Source organism: Salvelinus namaycush, chromosome 6, assembly GCF_016432855.1.
Source record: "Salvelinus namaycush isolate Seneca chromosome 6, SaNama_1.0, whole genome shotgun sequence".
Classification (NCBI taxonomy): Eukaryota; Metazoa; Chordata; class Actinopteri; order Salmoniformes; family Salmonidae; genus Salvelinus; species Salvelinus namaycush.
The window spans coordinates 37962417-37982194 of record NC_052312.1 but is presented as its reverse complement, the minus strand read 5'-3'; the positions used below and the strand labels follow the sequence as shown (position 1 = coordinate 37982194).

Sequence of the window (19778 nt, the reverse complement as noted above, 5' to 3'; positions counted from 1 at the left end):
GGTGCACCTCAGCCACGCTCAAGGTCCTAAATGATATCATAACCGCCATCGATAAGAGACATTACTGTGCAGCCGTATTCATCGACCTGGCTAAGGCTTTCGACTAAGTCAATCACAACATTCTTATTGGCAGACTGAACAGCCTTGATTTCTCAAACGATTGCCTCGCCTGGTTCACCAACTACTTCTCTGATAGAGTTCAGTATGTCAAATCGGAGGGCCTGTTGTCCGGACCTCTGGCAGTCTCTATGGGGGTGCCACAGGGTTCAATTCTCGGGCCGACTCTCTTCTCTGTTTACATCAATGATGTTGCTTTTGCTGCTGGTGATTCTTTGATCCACCTCTACGCAGACGACACCATTCTGTATACCTCTGGCTCTTCTTTGGACACTGTGTTAACTAACCTCCAGATGAGCTTCAATGCCATACAACTCTCCTTCCGTGGCCTCCAACTGCTCTTAAATGCAAGTAAAACTAAATGCATGTTCTTCAACCGATCGCTGCCCGCACCTGCCCGCCCGTCCATCACTACTCTGGACGGTTCTGACTTAGAATATGTGGACAACTACAAATACCTAGGTGTCTGGTTAGACTGTAAACTCTGCTTCCAGACTCACATTAAACATCTCCAATCCAAAATGAAATCTAGAATCGGCTTCCTATTTCGCAACAAAGCATCCTTCACTCATGCTGCCAAACATACCCTCGTAAAACTGTCCATCCTACCAATCCTCGACTTCGGCAATGTCATTTTACAAAATAGCCTCCAACACTCTACTCAACAAATTGGATGCAGTCTATCACAGTGCCATCCGTTTTGTCACCAACTCTCCATATACTACCCACCACTGCGACCTGTACTCTCTCGTTGGCTGGCTCTCGCTTCATACTCGTCGCCAAACCCACTGGCTCCAGGTCATCTACAAGTCTCTGCTAGGTAAAGCCCCGCCTTATCTCAGCTCACTGGTCACCATAGCAGCACCCACCCGTAGCACGCGCTCCAGCAGGTATATCTCACTGGTCACCCCCAAAGCCAATTCTTCCTTTGGCCACCGTTCCTTCCAGTTGTCTGCTGCCAATGACTGGAACGAACTGCAAAAAACACTAAAGCTGGAGACTCTTACCTCCCTCACTAGCTTTAAGCACCAGCTGTCAGAGCAGCTCACAGATCACTGCACCTGTACATAGCTCATCTGTAAATAGCCCATCCAATCTACCTCATCCCCATACTGTATTTATTTATTTATCTTGCTCCTTTGCACCCCAGTATCTCTACTTGCACATTCATCTTCTGCACTTTACCATTCCAGTGTTTAATTGCTATATTGTAACTACTTCGCCACCATGGCCTATTTATTGCCTTACCTCTCTTATCCTACCTCATTTGCACATGCTGTATATATTTTTTTACTGTATTATTGATTGTATGTTTGTTTATTCCATGTGTAACTCTGTGTTGTTGTATGTGTCGAACTGCTTTGCTTTATCTTGGCCAGGTCGCAGTTGCAAATGAGAACTTGTTCTCAACTAGCCTACCTGGTTAAATAAAGTGGAAATAAAATAAAATATTAATTAATTAAAATGTTACTAATGTATCAAGTATACTGAATAAATACTCAGAAGGTATGTGTTACTTCCTTTCACACTGTGTGTACCCATTCACTTTCTCTTTGTTAGTCATTTGATAATGTCTGAAAGATTGTAGGGTCATTCCATCTCAAAAAGCAAAAGAAAGGATTTTGACAACCACCATCTCAGATTGTTCTGAAATCATTTATGTTGTTAGAAACATATAAGATTAGCATTCATGCAACATTATTTTGTTGAAATATAATTGGATCGCTGGGAAATTACGCTAATTGATTGCATCTAAATTTACCATTTAAATATATGGGTTCATATAATATTCGCTAAATATAGTAGCTAACATCCTTTCTAGCAATGAGTTAGAGATGAGGAATCCAAACGAATGGTCAAAAAGCCACACACAGACCCCCCATACCCCACGCCTGCTACCCCAACAACCAGTATACAGTATCAGTTCTCTATGTCTGACAAGTAGTATGAAGCTGTGGCTTGTAGTATTGCTATCCATACTATGTAATGTATTCCCTGTGAATCTGGAGATGTTTTTTTCCCCCTCATACATTTTTTTGTCATTTAAATCACTTGGATTAATTAGTGTGAATTTACCAGATTTTGACCACTAGATGCTGCTATACCGCCACACTCTTTTATACATTTTTCTGGTCTCTTGTGTTTATTAAATAGATCACAGCAATTCCTTGATTTGGCTCATAATGAAAATAAATCTAGGCTTCATAAGCACTCAATGTTTATTATTAAATTCACTCAATGCTTCTTGTTCTTAATGCTGATGAAGACATGTTGTCTAAAATGTGAATGTCAGTATTATCTGCTCACAGATCAAAATTCACATAAAAAGTTGGTAAGTGAACCAAACCAGCATCCGGAAAAAAAGAAGCACTTGAAAAGGTTCTGTATCAACAGGAAATAAAACATTTTATTGATCATTTGTGTATATGAAGTTATATAACAACAGTCAAAAAACTCCACAGAGTGAATCACTACACAAAGTGAAACAAAACTGTAAAACACCTCATCAAAAATGAAGGTATACACAGCAATATACAGTAACTGTCAGCTCGCTGTCACCGCGAGCGATATGGCAGGAAAAACAGCCCAAACAGTTGTACAAGATTACAGAGAAAATGTCAACACAGAAATACTCAAGCAGGCAGTTGATATACACAAAGGCAACTAGGATCTTTCTACCGCATCAGACTCTAATACTTTACATAGCTTTGTCTTGAAAGGTTAGAGTGGCTTTTTGTTGTCGTCATTTTAGAGAATCTTGTATGTTTCTGGTCACACAGTGAGATGTATGGACTTTTCTTGAATAGGATGTGAGGGGTTTTGCTTCCATGATTTAGTAGGGGGGACCAGTAAAAGTAGCATTACATTGCAGCTAGTGGCTTTTCTTGTGGTCCAGTAAGTTACACACCTCACAATCTGATCCTGTATTGCTGCCTCTTACTGTAGTGTCCGCCCCTCAAGAGTTTGACGCTTTCCTTTTCTTTTGTTGAAGCATTTTGATTTCCTTCCCCTTTAAATAGTGATTACAGCCTTTCTTTAGTGATTTAGTCATACCCCTATGGATCTGCACATTCCATTCAAATACTGAGCCTACGTTTTATCCTTGTTTTATTTAAACAAACGTTTTTTGTCATTCATGATTTAAGGGATGCATAACAAATATGTTAAATGAAAAAAGATATAGTTCAAGAGGGAATGTAATTCATTAGGGCACATACTGCATGTTCAACGTTTCTGGAATGTATTGTTTATCCGGGGAAGGTCTACCCAAAAGGGCATTTAAATAAATACATTAAAACACACACAAATCAACATATTTTTGCAACAATGAAAGAAAAGTACCAACTACTAATCTCACAGTTAATCACCACAAACACACAGTCCATACTGTACATTCAGAGTTTTCATTTCAAATATAAAAGTATTTTCAACAGGGTTGTAAACATAACTTATTAATAAAAAATAATCATAATTAGGTATAGTAGATCAGGTTGATACAATGATGGATGAAGTTATCATGACAAGATGTGATACGTTTCGGTAATAATCATGACCATTTCAATATGATAAATAAATTACTTTTTGGAAAATGATGAAAATATGTACATATGTACTTTGAGGGTGAGGGGTCATTTAAATGTTTACGTGTGTGTGTGTGTGTATGTGTGTCATATTTTGGTATTTCCCAATCCCACTATGTTCTGAAATTTCTGATGCTGAATCTGTGTGCAAGAAAAAACTAACTGTATAGGAGGGAACCCTTAACAGAATGATTTTAGATGTCAGGCTCCAACCACCACAGAATCTATATGTGCTGTGTCCTAACCATCTCACTGGAGAGGAATATGTCTCACTTGATAGGAGTCAACTTTAAATATGAATTTTTTCTCGGGCACACAACCCACACAACACTATGGGATGGACATACAAGTATTGCACAGTGCTCAACGAAATGCTGTGTGAATCCCACCACTCTCGCTCTCCCATAAAATGTTCTATAACTCCTGTGTGTAGCCCTGTCAATCAACCAACCAGCCACTGCACAGTTATTAGAACTGACGATGCCACGCACTCTCTCAGCCTGTGGAAGGGAAATGGCAGTACAACGTCACTACAGAACAAACTTGTCGCTATTGATAAAGTCTACACCTCTAAGCACGCACGGCAGTCACAGTGATACACAAAGCTGTCTGCAAAGACACCTATGGAATGACAAATAGCTTTTTCATAATAGTGCTATCAACTACACAATAACATTGAAAACATTTAGAAACTACTCCTGAAGCTAGCATCCAGTATATGCATGGAGGTTCCTCCAAGATAAGAGACTTCATGGATTTCATGGATTCAAACATCTTACTTATTCCTCTTATTGGACCCGTAGTAAAGGACATATAAACAAATATTATCACCTATGCAGACCATTAACTTTTACAGTTATTGTTTATGTCCCATTGTTCTCTTGGTGTTGTACTGAGAGCCAACAATAGAAAACTGGCTAACTACGGTTTACTCAACGAAGAGATACAGTATATGGTTGTTGCTTTCATGTACTGTTCCTTTAAGTAAATACCAAGAACCAGTCGGGCTTCTGGACAGAAGCTCCCCTGCGCATTGAGCGTCCTTAAATAAGGCCCGTCAACATAGTGTAAAGAAGTCAACAAGCTATTGCCGGTTAAAAGACATACAGTGCAAAACAGTAGCCGTATAGAAAGTAAAATTGGCAGTATAACATGGCTAGCTCTATTGCCACTGTGAGAAGGCAACGCAAAGCAAAGACTGCTATTTAGGGCACCATGTGCAGCCAAATACATTGTTCCCGATAAACCAAAGCTACGACCACTACCTAGTGGGAGTGTGCATGGAGAGAAGGTTAGTATACATGTGTCACCTCCCTGAAAATGGCAGTGTTTAGAAACTCACTTTACTTCCAGTCAATATATAAATGATATACTGACCCATCAAATCACTCACTTCAGCTTTAATCTAGATGAAATAGATTGAAGGCGAGGGGATGTTATCATAAGAGACAGCCCCAAGGTGTTGGTAGATCTCCCCCCGTCCCAGCCTTTAGCAAATATTGGTTAAAAAATCATGCAGTTTACAAAAAAATCAGCTGAATTTATCTAAAGAATAGTCATCTAAAAGCTTAGAGTCAAAACTCATTATTCCATCTATGGAGACCTTGAGACTCCAATGTCCTGAACATAATCAGTTTCCAACAACAAGGCTATTGAAAGTAGGCTATTGAAAGTAAATATTGTTCAACAAGCTTAAGGACACAATGGCTACTGCTTGATTCTATTTCATATGGGGTCAGTTTCCGAGGGGGGTTGGCGGAATAGTCGTTTGGGTTTAAGAGGACCGGTCTGTAAAAAGTAAATAAATAGATAATTTTATGAAAAGATGTTCTTTCAAATGAGGACCTATTTCACTTAAAAGTAACTGACTGTGTCACAAGGTGATGCCCTGCTTAAGGAAAAGGAAAAAGGCTAACCGGTTTGCATCGATTTGAGAGATCCTCCAGAACATTGTGTTTCAGGCAAAACAAGTAGGTCCTCTGATGGAGAAATGTGTATAAAAAGGCGTAGAAGAAACCATGTGCTTGTATACTATTCAGCAGCATATATTTTCCCATGAAACCATAGTAGTTAACGGCCTAGTTTTCTGTGTATTTCAACTTGTCTCTGCAACGGTTCATTAGTGAACATAAAGCCAGACACCGTCCTTTACAGTGTGACTATACTTCCACTAGCATCTTACAGGTTGGATTTGCTTTCTTCTTCCTCTGGAATGCAATAAGGTCAAAATGTTTTATCCTGTAATATATAATATCGTCTCTCCTATATCTGCATTTACATAATTTAAAATAGAACATCTTATTAAAAACATCCAGATATACATAGATTAGGAAACGGGTAACAACATACCAACATAAACTAGAAATCATTTTTGTCTGCAGACTGATATATACAACTGTGGTACAATAAATGTCTTTCAGTCATGCGCTATCTATACAGATCATATTGCTTAAAAGAAGGGCGAATTTGGTTAGGGGGAATCAGGGCGTAGAGATGGACAACATGGTCAGGGGCGGGGACTCCCAACCTGACAAATAGAAACACAAATCTGAACAACAGGGCCTAGGGGTTTGAAAGAACCATTGACAATTACAAAAGAAGGCGATAAGACAAGTAGTATGAAGTTGGTGGGAAGGATGGGTGTTGGCTGGATTGGTTTGACGGTGGATGGACCCATATATCACTGAGGTATTTACACATACTGGCTAAAGAGCACTATGGGGAAGGTGCTGAAAGGGCCCTGCCTATTTTTTTGTGGAGAGCTGAGCGTCCACCTCCTCCTCCACCTTCAGCACGTGCCACTGGGCGATGGGTCTCCTGGGGTTGGCCAACATATCCGACCAGTGGCGCAGCTCCGTCCCCGAGCTGTTGAGGCCCACAAAGACCTTGCCGATGGCATCGTTCTTGCCGATCTTGTCATAGTCCAGAACAGTTACAACAACTTGAACTTTCTGTAAGGGGAAAAGTAGGGAGGAAGACATTGGAAGAAATTATGAGTTTGTGGGATACACACACTGTACAGGTAACTAAAGTAATGTAGTGGTAAGATTTAAAGCTCACAGACTATAGTCATGGACGTTTTATGATTTGTGTAGTGCTGAGAAGTTTTCTTGAGCACTCAGTATTCACCCAAAGTAACAGAGAGTAATAATATTGTCTCAAGTCCCCAGACAGCCTACTTCCTCTATTGAGCACAACGATGAAGGCTCTGCTCGGCGACCTACAGAACAACCTTGGCTAATTTCTCAAATACCAAAAGCAGTACAATTAGAAGACAAGTGGGAGTAACCTCCACTCTGTCAAATGCTCCTGACTAACAGAGTGGCCTATTTGAGTGAAGAGTGAAATTCTCCCTCAAAGAGCCAGTCCTAAGTGTTTATTAACAGTATACACCATTTGAAGACTGGTCCTGAATCTTTCCAGAGCCAAACGCACAACAGATTGTAAGCTTACTCAGAGGTCAACCTTTCAGCCTCAGCATGTGTTTATTCAAAGTGTTTCAGCAATGAGGGGTGATCCGTGTGTCATCTGCTGGAAGGGAATATGAATCGGCACACTAAGATCCACATGAGAGAGGAGAGAGGAGCTGCTCTACCTGTGTAGGTGCCGAGTCACTGTTCTCCCAATGCATGTAATGAAACGCTGCACCAAGTCCCTCAGCCTGTCAGTTGGAGTCAAGGGGCTTTTAAAGAGATAGTTGACCCCCTCAAATCACTTTTGAGGTATAACAACGACAGAGACACTTGTATTTGGGTTGTTCTATCCCTTTAAAGAGAAGGACCCTCTGTGGAGGATGGAGTGTACTTAGCAGTATAGGCTTCCTCCACTGTCACCCCTCTGTCTCTCCAATTGGTATGGGATGTTCTGATTGGCATCCTCACAGGCTAGGCGGGGTTAGGCTGCGAATTGAAACGGAGGCACATGGAACCAAACTCGTGGTTTGTGAGCTGTGAAGTGCTAAATCAATTTGAGGCAATTACTTTTTTATGCCTGGCGTTTAGACGCCCGCTCACAGATAATTCCCCCGTGGCCCAATTTGCATGCACTTTATCTTCTTTAATTCTCTGGGCCTAGTAGCTTTAAAGTGCTTTCTCATAAAGTAATTTGTTCTCAAACAGTGCGAGCGCCATACTAATCCGTACTCTATATATATTTCATTGCACTGGATAAAAAACGGTACTGAATTGCACCGTCAACAAGAGTTATTTGAATGTTCAAATGTAATCATACGCCAAAGGCATGTAATCAGTGATGTGTTGAGAATTGCATTACTTCTCACCACTCCCCTGTGCAATTGTCTTGTAAACTTGTGAAATTAAGGCATTTAATGAGAATGCAAATGGGGGGGAATTCCGACCCGAGTTAAGCATGTGTAAATGGAAACATAATTCCCTTTTTATGCACTTTTCTCTCTATGAGTATTCTGACCTTGAACTTAAGCATGAGAACAGCATTCTTTTCACACGCTATTCGTTTGGGGTGGAGACCAACACAATGAAGGTGTGACGGAGGTGTGTCTACAAATACATTGCATTCTGAACTTGACTTACCTCCCTCATCATTCTACCACCTTTGCGTGTGAAGAAACCATGAATAAGGTTGAGCAAACCTGCCGGTTCCAAGTGGGAAAAGCATGTACTTTCTTTTTTCTGATAGAAATAACAGCATTCTCCATGCACAGTTATTTATAAATTGATAAGAGCTAGGTAAATGAGTAATCCATTTGGAGAAGAGAATTGTAAATACACATAGCAATTGTTTTAGAGGTGGTCAGGGTAGGTAACAACATCTCCACCCCGCTGATCCTCAACACTGGGGCCCCACAAGGGTGCGTTCTCAGCCCTCTCCTGTACTCCCTGTTCACCCATGACTGCGTGGCCATGCACGCCTCCAACTCAATCATCAAGTTTGCAGACGACACTACAGTGGTAGGCTTGATTACCAACAACGACGAGACGGCCTACAGGGAGGAGGTGAGGGCCCTCGGAGTGTGGTGTCAGGAAAATAACCTCACACTCAATGTCAACAAAACAAAGGAGATGATTGTGGACTTCAGGAAACAGCAGAGGGAGCAGCCCCCTATCCACATCGATGGGACAGAAGGTGGAAAGTTTTAAGTTCCTCGGTGTACACATCACGGACAAACTGAAATGGTCCACCCACACAGACAGCGTGGTGAAGAAGGCGCAGCAGCACCTCTTCAACCTCAGGAGGCTGAAGAAATTCGGCTTGTCACCAAAAACACTCACAAACTTTTACAGATGCACAATCGAGAGCATTCTGTCGGGCTGTATCACCGCCTGGTACGGCAACTGCACTGCCCACAACCGTAAGGCTCTCCAGAGGGTGGTGCGGTCTGCACAACGCATCACCGGGGGAAAACTACCTGCCCTCCAGGACACCTACACCACCCGATGTCACAGGAAGGCCAAAAAGATCATCAAGGACAACAACCACCCTAGCCACTGTCTATTCACCGCTATCATATAGAAGGGGAGGTCAGTACAGGTGCATCAAAGCGTAGACCGAGAGACTGAAAAACATCTATCTCAAGGCCATCACACTGTTAAACAGCCATCACTAACATTGAGTGGCTGCTGCATACCCTACATTACTCATCTCATATATATATACTGTACTCTATACCATCTACTGCATCTTGCCTATGCCATTCGGCCATCGCTCATTCATATATTTTTATATACATATTCTTATTCATTCCTTTACACTTGTGTGTGTAAGGTAGTTGTTGTGAAATTGTTAGGATAGATTACTTGTTAGATATTACTGCATGGTAGGAACTAGAAGCACAAGCATTTCGCTACACTCGCATTAACATCTGCTAACCATGTGTATGTGACAAATATAATTTGATTTGATTTGAGATGATTTTTCATTATGATCCATGGAGACAAATGTTAAACCAGTCATATGGAATCAAACTAAAAATCATATTGTTACGTCCGTTGTTAGAAGAAGACCAAGGTGCAGCCTGGTAGGCGTACATTTTACTTTATTTTAAAATGACACCAAAAAACACCAAAACACAAAACTAACGTAAAGCTCTGTAGCGGTAAACAGCAACTATACAAAGACAAGATCCCACAACTGAAGGTGGGAAAAAGGGCTGCCTAAGTATGATCCCCAATCAGAGACAACGATAGACAGCTGCCTCTGATTGGGAACCATACCCGGCCAACAAAGAAATAGACAACCTAGAATGCCCACCCAAATCACACCCTGACCTAACCAAAAAGAGAAATAAAAAGGCTCTCTCAGGTCAGGGCGTGACACATATCAACATGATATGTATTGTATCCCCTTTCCCACAGTGAAGTAAGCTGTAAATAGCTGTGCCGTTAATCTGATTTTATTTGTATGCCCTCATAATTTGCATAGATTCAATTTGGAGATCCAAGCTATAGGCTTTCTGTAGGGCCGAATCTGCAAAATTACTCTTTAGAATGTTTTAATTATATACCCAGGCTTTTTGCAGTTTTATTTCACAATATGTATTGTTAAATATTAGCCACTATCGGGAGCCACCGTCAGTAATAGCCACATACATTTATAACTGTCACTTAGGTGTTAGTTTCCATAAACTTGTTGCCTACATTTTGAATGATTCCATTCCATTCCGTTTACTTTTCTTTCCTCTGTCATGTCCGTGTAGTTGTTCCTGAGGGTTGCTAGCATTAGTGGATCATATTAGGCTAACATTGTGAAATAATTTGGGACATGTAGCCTACTTGAGTCATTATGGAACTCAGACCACACGTAGCAATCTAAAGGCCTTTCAGGGCTACCCATCCCGGATCCGGGAGCATCCTCATCAAAAAAGCTGACTAGCATAGCCTAGCCTAACAGGACAGGGTTATTAAGCCTGGTGCATGGTTCACGATGACTGGACCGTTGTCATACAGTTCCATGATTAATGAGGATCAGGGTAGATTTCTAGGACTACTGTTCAACCCCTATAGTACACCTATTTTCACCTTCAAATATTTAAAGGAATGAACTTGAGTATCTCAACTTTCATGTTGAATCAAATCACTATATTTTGTGCGTAAACGCGCTCCAAACCTGTAAAATATGATTCATACATACTTTCCTAACCATAAATTTTGCTTAAATAATCTACAAGATCAGAGTCTTTTTTAAATCTACCAGTTAGTGCTGAAACTGAGACAAATATGCATGTATATACAGTAGATAGATGGCTTTCTTTCATTGATCCCTATATTCTGAACCCATTCCTTCGATGTATTTAGTCTGTCGACAAAATAGAAATTTAAGGTACACTAATGCATTATGCGCCTGCATTAGGTAAGCCTGAATACCAACTACTGAGAAGTGCATAGGAAAGGAATAGGAATAGGAAAGGCGTACATTTACTAAGTCTGAATCGGGCCCATGATGAATAGAGCCTGAGACTGATTATCCTGTACAGGCCAAAGAGCACACATTCACATGCTAATTTTAAGCAACCAAATCACTCTTAGTAGCCACAAGCTTTGAACACAATCTCCTTGTCATTTGTCTCGGTGTTGGCTCTTATTAAGTCTTATTTGAAGTATCCTTTAAAAAAACTTGACTTGGTGGTTTATGACTGAGCTCATTTAGATCTAGTCTTAATGCTGCAACAACATGGGGAACTCCCAAGATGTGCATGGGGACGTACAACACCATTACCTGGATTTGTTCGAATGGCACTTCAAAGCTGAAGGACTCGTTGTAGTAAGGGTTGAGGGTGTTCTTCTTGATTGTCGTCTTCTTCTTCTTCAGCCTCTTCCCGTTCTGCATCAGGTGGATCTTCACGTAGGGATCTGAGGAAAGAAGAGAGGGCCAGGTTAGAACCTACTGCCACAACGCATATACACCCTCCCTTTCTAGTGTATATACACTCATATGTTTTAGTCACACCTTGTCTGTCCCTTTATTTGGATATATCAACAGGGAGATGAATCACACAGTCTGATAATATTCACCGTACTTACAAACCCATTTCAAATCATATGCAAGAGAAACAGAGTTGCGCACAATTTCTATAAATAGAATTTCGCTGCTTTTTCAAGTGGCTCATGTTTTCGCCACTTTCACTGGAGGGCCTCATTTCCGTTCTACATTAATGACGACTGAAGCCTCTACAGAGTAGGCCTGCTGTGGCCGGCCCTGTGGCTCCCCTCTCTCTGGTAATCAGGTCAAAAGGACCAGTAAAAGACACAGACTCACCCATCAGCCGTCCTGCTTTATCATTGGCAATCAAGACGTTGGACTAGCATGGCTAGCAATCCTGCTTTTTTTTACTCCTTTCGGAATGCTAATGACAAGCGGGAAGTGGAGGGGGGAGAGGACGGTGTGGAGTGGCACCCTGTTTGAGACAAGACACTTGAGTTTTGGAGAGCTAATGAGCCTTGGTAATGGACTGCCATTGAAACCAATTCGAGCTAGATAGCAGACAGACTTATCTTAATGAAAACAGGTCACGCCATTTATCTTTGAAGATGAGACAGCGTTGTTGGTTCTAGGATCAACAAACACAAATAAATAGGATAGGATAGGATATGGCATGGTAATTGGGCTAAACGACCAATCACATTAAGGGAAGGGGTGGCAGTTACAATTGAGCACCAGCATGGTAATGCGCCAATGAAGCAAGGCATCAGTATCAATCCTCATAAGGAACATCTGTGGAATTCCTAGCAATGGCAAACATTTTGAAAGCAATGGTAAACATCTGTTATCCAACTTAGAGGGAAAGGAGGATACCTTGTCAGTTGTCCAACTGAATGTATTCAACTGAAATGTGTCTTCCGCATTTAACCCAACCCCTCTGAATCAGAGAGGTGCGGGGGGCTGCCATAATTGACATCCATGTCTTCAGTGCCCGGGGAACAGTGGGTTAACTGCCTTGCTCAGGGGAAGAACAACAGATTTTTATCTGGGATTCAATCCAGCAACCTTACGGTTACTGGCCCAACGCTCTTACCACTAGGCTAGGCTACCTGTGAATTTTCAGACTTGATTTGCCTTAATGAAAAATGTATCAACCCCTACAAGAATGTAGATGAATTATAATTCACATAATAATTGACATTTCCTGTTGCTGCAGGCATATTTTCCTGCTGTAGAAAACTATCTCAAATGAAGACCCTACATCTGTAAGAGCTGATTGGTCACTGGCAGGTTCATCCCATAGCTGTGTGCGCAGTGTACATTGAGAGACAGAGAAAAAGACAAGCAGGACAGAGAGAAAGAAAGGCAATGGACAGAGGGAAAGAGAGAAAAAGTAAGGACGTTGACAAAGAGTGACAGCGAGAAAGACAGAGAGAACTGAGTGAACGAAGAGAGAGAGAGTGGACAGTATGGAGAGAACAGCTCGAACAAAAAGAGAGAAAGAGAGACAGAGAAAGAGAGAGAGAAAGGGAATGCAACCTCGAGAGCGGGTGTCCATTGTGACGTTTATTACTCTCCTGCGGTGCGGTGAGGGCTGTGCGAAGATAAAAGAGACAGTGGATGAGAGGTGTGTGTTAGTGAATAGGCCCAGCAGTATCTAAATGGGAATCTTCTCCAGTGTCGGACTGTGAGCATCACACGGCCGTATCACCACTTTCTATCAGACTCTTCCATCAACAACCCCTTTATAGTTTTTTTCTCTTTCTTTTTTGTTGTGTGCAGTGAATTCTCTTCAGCTGAGTTCCCTTCTTTATAGGTTCTACTAATGTCCCTGTAGGAAACTAAAGATGTGTCATGAGAGAGCCGATTACAAACAATCAGACTTCTACACCTTTGCTGTTGACGCTGATAGGAAGCTTTTCAAATAGGTAATGATTGGAGGTTAATGGAGGGAAGTTTGTGGACGAACTAAGTATGGTCCCCAAGGTATCTGTGGAGGTTAGGCTCAATCCCCTTGGTTGGAACTGTCACAGCAGACTGATAACAGAGGCTACATCAGATCCTGATCCATGGCTGTGACAGCTGTAGCTCACACAGGCATTCACACACGTACGCAATTCCGTTTAATGGCTAAGTATTTCTTCATCCCTGCTCCCGATCATCAGTTGCAACAGTCTTGAACCTGTGCAGAAATCTTTTATCTCTGTATAAAAAAAGACCTCATATTCACAACCGAATGAACACATTCCAACTCCTTCCCATTCCAACCCTGTATCTGGCTGCCTCTGTCTCATCTTGACCATCCACTCAGGCCTGGGCCTGAATGACCAGCACTGGATAAATTAATCCCGCTATCCTCAGACTGAGGCTGAATATACACAGCAACAACATCCAGACAGGGTTATCACAGATAACCTATCCCTCCACCGTCAGAAAAACACCTGTGGTGTCCCGTGGCTTTCAGCCCTATTCTACCCAGACTCTTCTTATCTCACCGCCAGGATTATTGGGTTTTGGGCGGGCGACGCACCACAACTCATATCCGGCTCATTTCGGCATCTCGTCCCAGATAGCTCTAATCTCTGCCCATTTTGTGGATGAGTGGCCGCGGCAGCTGATGTGATGCGCCTGTCGCAAATAGAGAGAGAGAGAGAGAGAGAGAGAGAGAGAGAGAGAGAGAGAGAGAGAGAGAGAGAGAGAGAGAGAGAAAGAGCGCGTTCACCATTCCTTGTGTCTGTCTACACTTTAGTATACAGAGGCAGATCCTTGCTGCAAGCGTGACAGTCATTCATCTGGATCACTGGCAATGGGCCGGGTTATAATGAAAATATGTTGTGCCTATTTATAAAGAGTCCCCCTCCCTTCCCAGTGAACAGGAAGCAGCAGGTGTGTGAAGAAGTGGCTAACGGGGAGGACATGAGCGACGTCGGCTGCAGGTGTTTGTGGAGGAGACGATGCAGGCACCTGTCCCATGCAATCTGTCAGAGCAGCAGCCATAACAGGACCTTTTCTATCCCAGCTGGCTCTGTGTCAAACAGATGACAGAGGACCTTTTAACATGACAGTGTGTACATCCAAAACAAACACATTATATTAATTCCCTACTGTTACGAGCCTATTTCAGCGTTACTGTGTGTTCCCCCGTCGGTTTCAACAGAATCGCTTAGATCTAGGCTTTAAGCTTGTCGATAACTAGACATTGCTGTATATTTCGGATCATAGGCCTAAGTGAAAGAGAATAGCTATCAATGCCAATCATAATTAGTCTACTGAGCGTGTGAAGACCAAACGGTAAAAACAGAAAGCTACTAGTAAACATGCACGTTGGCTGCTTACTCGAGTGTGCTATGTTGGCTTGCGGGGGCTGTGTACGAGATGTTGAACGTCAACACAAGCAGGTTAAATATAGCTCAGCTGTCATCTTAGTTTCCCTCCCGTCGTTCTGGATGGGCCATGGAGGAGGCCCATCCACTGTCATCTCGGTTTTACACACTTGGAGTTGACATGAATCATTCACATGCAACTAAGCTACGTCGCACACACCACAGACACACACAGAGCACGGAAAAACCCACACATGCCGCGCATGTGCATGCACACACACACACACACTCACACACACAGGAACAAACGCACACATACACACTTCCAAACTTCTGCATTTCCCTAATCACCACCAAATTGGTTTTCCATTCGTTCATCATTATAATAACACCTGGCCTCATTGCTTTCCACACCATGGCAGTGTAAATGACTGGAGTGGGGCTGTGAACCTGGAGCTCCCTTAAACAGCCGGGCAGTATGCATGAGAAACAAAACAAATAATATGGTCTCCAGCCGAGAGGCTTGATGGCATGCTGTGTGGTGAGGTGTGGGAGCACTGGGTGAGGGCAGTGAAGGTTCATTAATACTACAGGACTGGTTGATGTGATAACCTCCTCACTGAGGAGGTCCATTACCCTGTTATGAACAGCCTCACTATCCCCTGTGAAAGAGAGAGAGAGTGGAGAGAGAGGTAGAGTGAGAGAGAGAGAGAGAGAGAGAGAGAGAGAGAGGTGGAGAGAGAGAGAGAGAGATGAGAGAGAAAGAGATTGACGTAGAGAGGGAGAGAGGTGGCACAGTGCAGACAGTACATTCATTATCTTAACACACATGTACTCATCCTCCAGTAACATCCACTGTGCTTCTGTATGTAACACACTGATACTATTCTATAGCACTGTATTATTTACCACAAATGATTTGATTGGCTCTTGATGGTGCCTGTGGCTTTATACACTTCACTGTACGTAGGTTGTCAGCATTGGCGCTGAGTTCTCTTTATATGCTTCTACTCACCTTTTATGTGAGGGGACATGGTCTATGTGCCCCGCAAACATACTTCACCCATAGAAATAGGCCGTTATCACATTGCTGCACACAGCCAGTGAAGAGCCCTGCGGCCTTGAGAAGTGACAACTACAGTTGAAGTCAGAAGTTTCATACACCGTAGCCAAATACATACTCAGTTTTTCACAATTCCTGACATTTAATCAGAGTAAAAATTCCCTGTCTTAGGTCAGTTAGGATCACCACTTTATTTTAAGACTGTGAAATGTCAGAATAATAGTAGCGATAATGATTTATTTCAGCTTATATTTCTTTCATCACATTCCTAGTGGGTCAGAAGTTTACATACACTCAATTAGTATTTGGTAGCATTGCCTTTAAATGGTTTAACTTGGGTCAAATGTTTCGGGTAGCCTTCCACAAGCTTCCCACAATAAGTTGTGTGAATTATGTCCCATTCCTCCTGACAGTCAGGTTTGTAGGCCTCCTTGCTCGCACACACTTTTTCAGATCTGCCCACAAATTTTCTATAGGATTGAGGTCAGGGCGTTGCAATGGCCACTCCCAAAACCTTGACTTTGTTGTCCTTAAGCCATTTTGCCACAACTTTGGAAGTATGCTTGGGGTCATTGTCCATTTGGAAGACCCATTTGCGACCAAGCTTTAACTTCCTGACTGATGTCTTGAGATGTTGCTTGCAACGCCTCCCCATTTTTCCTCCAAACATAACGATGGTCATTATGACCAAACAGTTATATTTTTGTTTCATCAGACCAGAGGACATTTCTCCAAAAGTACGATCTTTGTCCCCATGTGCAGTTGCAAACCGTGGTCTGGCTTCTTTATGGCGGTTTTGGAGCAGTGGCTTCTTTCTTGCTGAGCGGCCTTTCAGGTTATGTTGATATAGGACTCGTTTTACTGTGGATATAGATACTTTTGTACCTGTTTCCTCCAGCATCTTCACAAGGTAATTTACTGTTGTTCTGGGATTGATTTTCACTTTTCGCACCAAAGTACGTTCATCTCTAGGAGACAGAACTTCCTGAGCGGTATGACGGCTGCGTGGTGCCATGGTGTTTATCATTGCGTACTATTGTTTGTACAGATGAACGTGGTACCTTCAGGCGTTTGGAAATTGCTCCCAAGGATGAACCAGACTTGTGGAGGTCTACATATTGTTTTTCCGAGGTCTTGGCTGATTTCTTTTGATTTTCCCATGATGTCAAGCAAAGAGGCACGGAGTTTGAAGGTAGGCCTTGAAATACATCCACAGGTACACCTCCAATTGACTCAAATGATGTCAATTAGCCTATCAGAAGCTTCTAAAGCCATGACATAATTTTCTGGAATTTTCCAAGCGGTTTAAAGGCACAGTCTACTTAGTGTGTAATGTAAACTTCTGACCCACTGGAATTGTGATACAGTGAATTATAAGTGAAATAATCTGTCTGTAAACAATTGTTGGAAAAATTACTTGTGTCATGCACAAAGTAGATGTCCTAACCGACTTGCCAAAACTATAGTTTGTTTTCAAGAAATTTGTGGAGTGGTTGGAAAATGAGTTTTAATGACTCCAACCTAAGTGTATGTAAACTTCCGGCTTCAACTGTATTTTAATTCCACGGGTACTGGAGCTCTCTCCTGTGGTGAGTCATACTAGTGAGAGTTGTTCCATTGTCACAATATATACTGTACTTAAATATAGGAACTCACCCTTAGTCTATAAGGTACATTTTCAGCAAGGATTATGAGAAAGACACAAGTATCTTGCCTTCGATGGATTGTATGGTATATACTGTATTATAAGAGTCCCTCCAGGGGTATAGTTCTGTTATGAGGTTGTTGACAAAAAATAAACCTTCCACGATGATTCAGGAGTGGCTCAGCTGAGAACTTTTAACAATGATTAGATTAGATGCTCTTTTTAAACAAGTTTTGCTGCACAGCATGATACAGCGATTCTGGCTGTTACGATTATTTGGGGCAATCAGAAGAATTATGAATAATTATACATATTTTAATGAAAATAGCGGTGTCTCGTTTGCTGAGCAGTAATTATGCTCGATAAACAGGACAGCAGTGGAGAAAAGGACCAATCTAAGACCATCAATTACTTGTCCTCCTCCTCTAGTTCTGGCTGTGTCACGACGTGAGATAGTCACTAATTATTGTTATTATATACACGCGTGTTATTTGATCTATCTGCCAGGCTTTGACGTCTATTCTCCTGGCAAAAAGACACTTCTGGAGAAGTTGACTCTTCAAACAATGGTCTAACTGAGATATAGTACTCTGCGATATCTTGTTAGATAAACTAAATTGGAACACAATTTTGTTAGCTACAGGGGTCCAAAACAATATTTTCTGCCCTAAAGCGTGTATGCTTGTTTGGTATTTGTTTATTTGGTTAGTCAAACCCAGAGGCGGAGCGAGGGAGAAATACCAGAGTATTGGCTCCTTTCAAAAGGAATGACAACGCTCTCTTTCAAAACTGGAACAAAACAAGCCAAGCACAAGCTATTCTTCAATTACATTTTCTGATAACATTTAAAAAAGGTAAAATTGCTGTCATTGTGTTCAGCTTCACTACCTTGTTCATTGTTCGGTTGACATCAAAAACATGAGCGTCGAAATAAGCTGTGCGAGTGAAACAAGACGCCTGTTATCTAGCCTACTGTTTGGGACTTCAATAGGTAACATGAAAGTCGAACAATAGCTCCTATAATTCTCATTCCAGTAAAAACCCAGGTGAGAATGTTAAGTACTTTACCAGTTGGATAGATTGGATAGACAATGATGTGCCAATATGATTCTCAATAGGGTCTTGGGATGGCTAGAAGCCATTGGCTAGAAATGATGTTATCCCCTTACAGATTTTATGATCCAGTATGCTCATTTGAGTATACAATGAGAGACATATCCATGCACAAACTGACTGACACACTCTGACACACGCAACACACACACTAACACAGACCCACCTACAACAGTGTAGCCAGTCTAATGTGCTATTAAAATGGAAATCATAGTTCGGAGCCTGAATCCAATGGCAACTGAGATGAAAACATGCTATTACCATACGTTAATAATTCAACCAGAAATCCCCAGACTTGGCTCCACTTTGACCTTTTAAACACACTAGATAAACCATGCACCAATTACCCTTGGCATATTGCATGTCAAGCCCAGCCAACCTTACTAACCACTTTCCTTCGGAATAAGTATCCCACAGTAACTGCCTGGCCTTCAAACCGCCTCCCTTCTATTACCTCATCAGCTTGATTGACAGCTTAGGATGTGGCCAATCCCATGATGCAAATGGCGACAGATGAGAGCTAATACTACGAGTGGAAATGCAAGCGGGGAGGCATGGGTTCTGGCTAATGGCTACCAGGCACACTACTCTGACAGATGACGGAAGGTCCTGGGCTAGTGTGAGGTAGCGGTTCTGTTAGGCAAGTCGGGCACTGATGGCCTGCTAGGCTGTGAGGCACGGGGAGGGAAAATGGACTAGATGCATGGTAACTGCAGCCTGGAGAGGGTTAAGGTGAGGAGTAAGGACAGGGAGGAAGAGGAGGATAGGGGATTAGAAATGGTTCAAGGAATGGATAGGAGAGAGCCAGGGAGAAGGGAGGGGTGGGGTGGACCCAGCTGTGGAAGGGGGGATTTGGGGGCTGGGGGGGGGGCTCTTTGTGGGGTGGAGTGATGAATGGTTCAGGTGGGCTCCTATTTCTAGCTCCTGAATGGCCCATATCACCAGGACCATACAGGAAATGTACACAGCTGGCTCTGCTTTCTAGAAGAAGCCCGCGCACACATAGCCCTCCTTCCCAGAGGAAAGGTTTAGAAAATGTG

General features: G+C 42.3%; 1 protein-coding gene across 1 annotated transcript in view; it reads right to left on the bottom strand.

Moving 5' to 3' along the window:
- Positions 1-6442: 6442 nt before the first annotated feature.
- The window catches only part of LOC120049373 (synaptotagmin-1-like), a 52037-nt gene continuing 38701 nt past the window's right edge, over positions 6443-19778 (bottom strand). The window contains exons 7-8 of the mRNA XM_038995640.1: positions 11391-11524; positions 6443-6649 (exon numbers count right to left, since the gene is read on the bottom strand). Coding sequence (XP_038851568.1) covers positions 6443-6649; positions 11391-11524 — 341 coding nt within the window. The remainder of the gene's footprint in view (positions 6650-11390; positions 11525-19778) is intronic.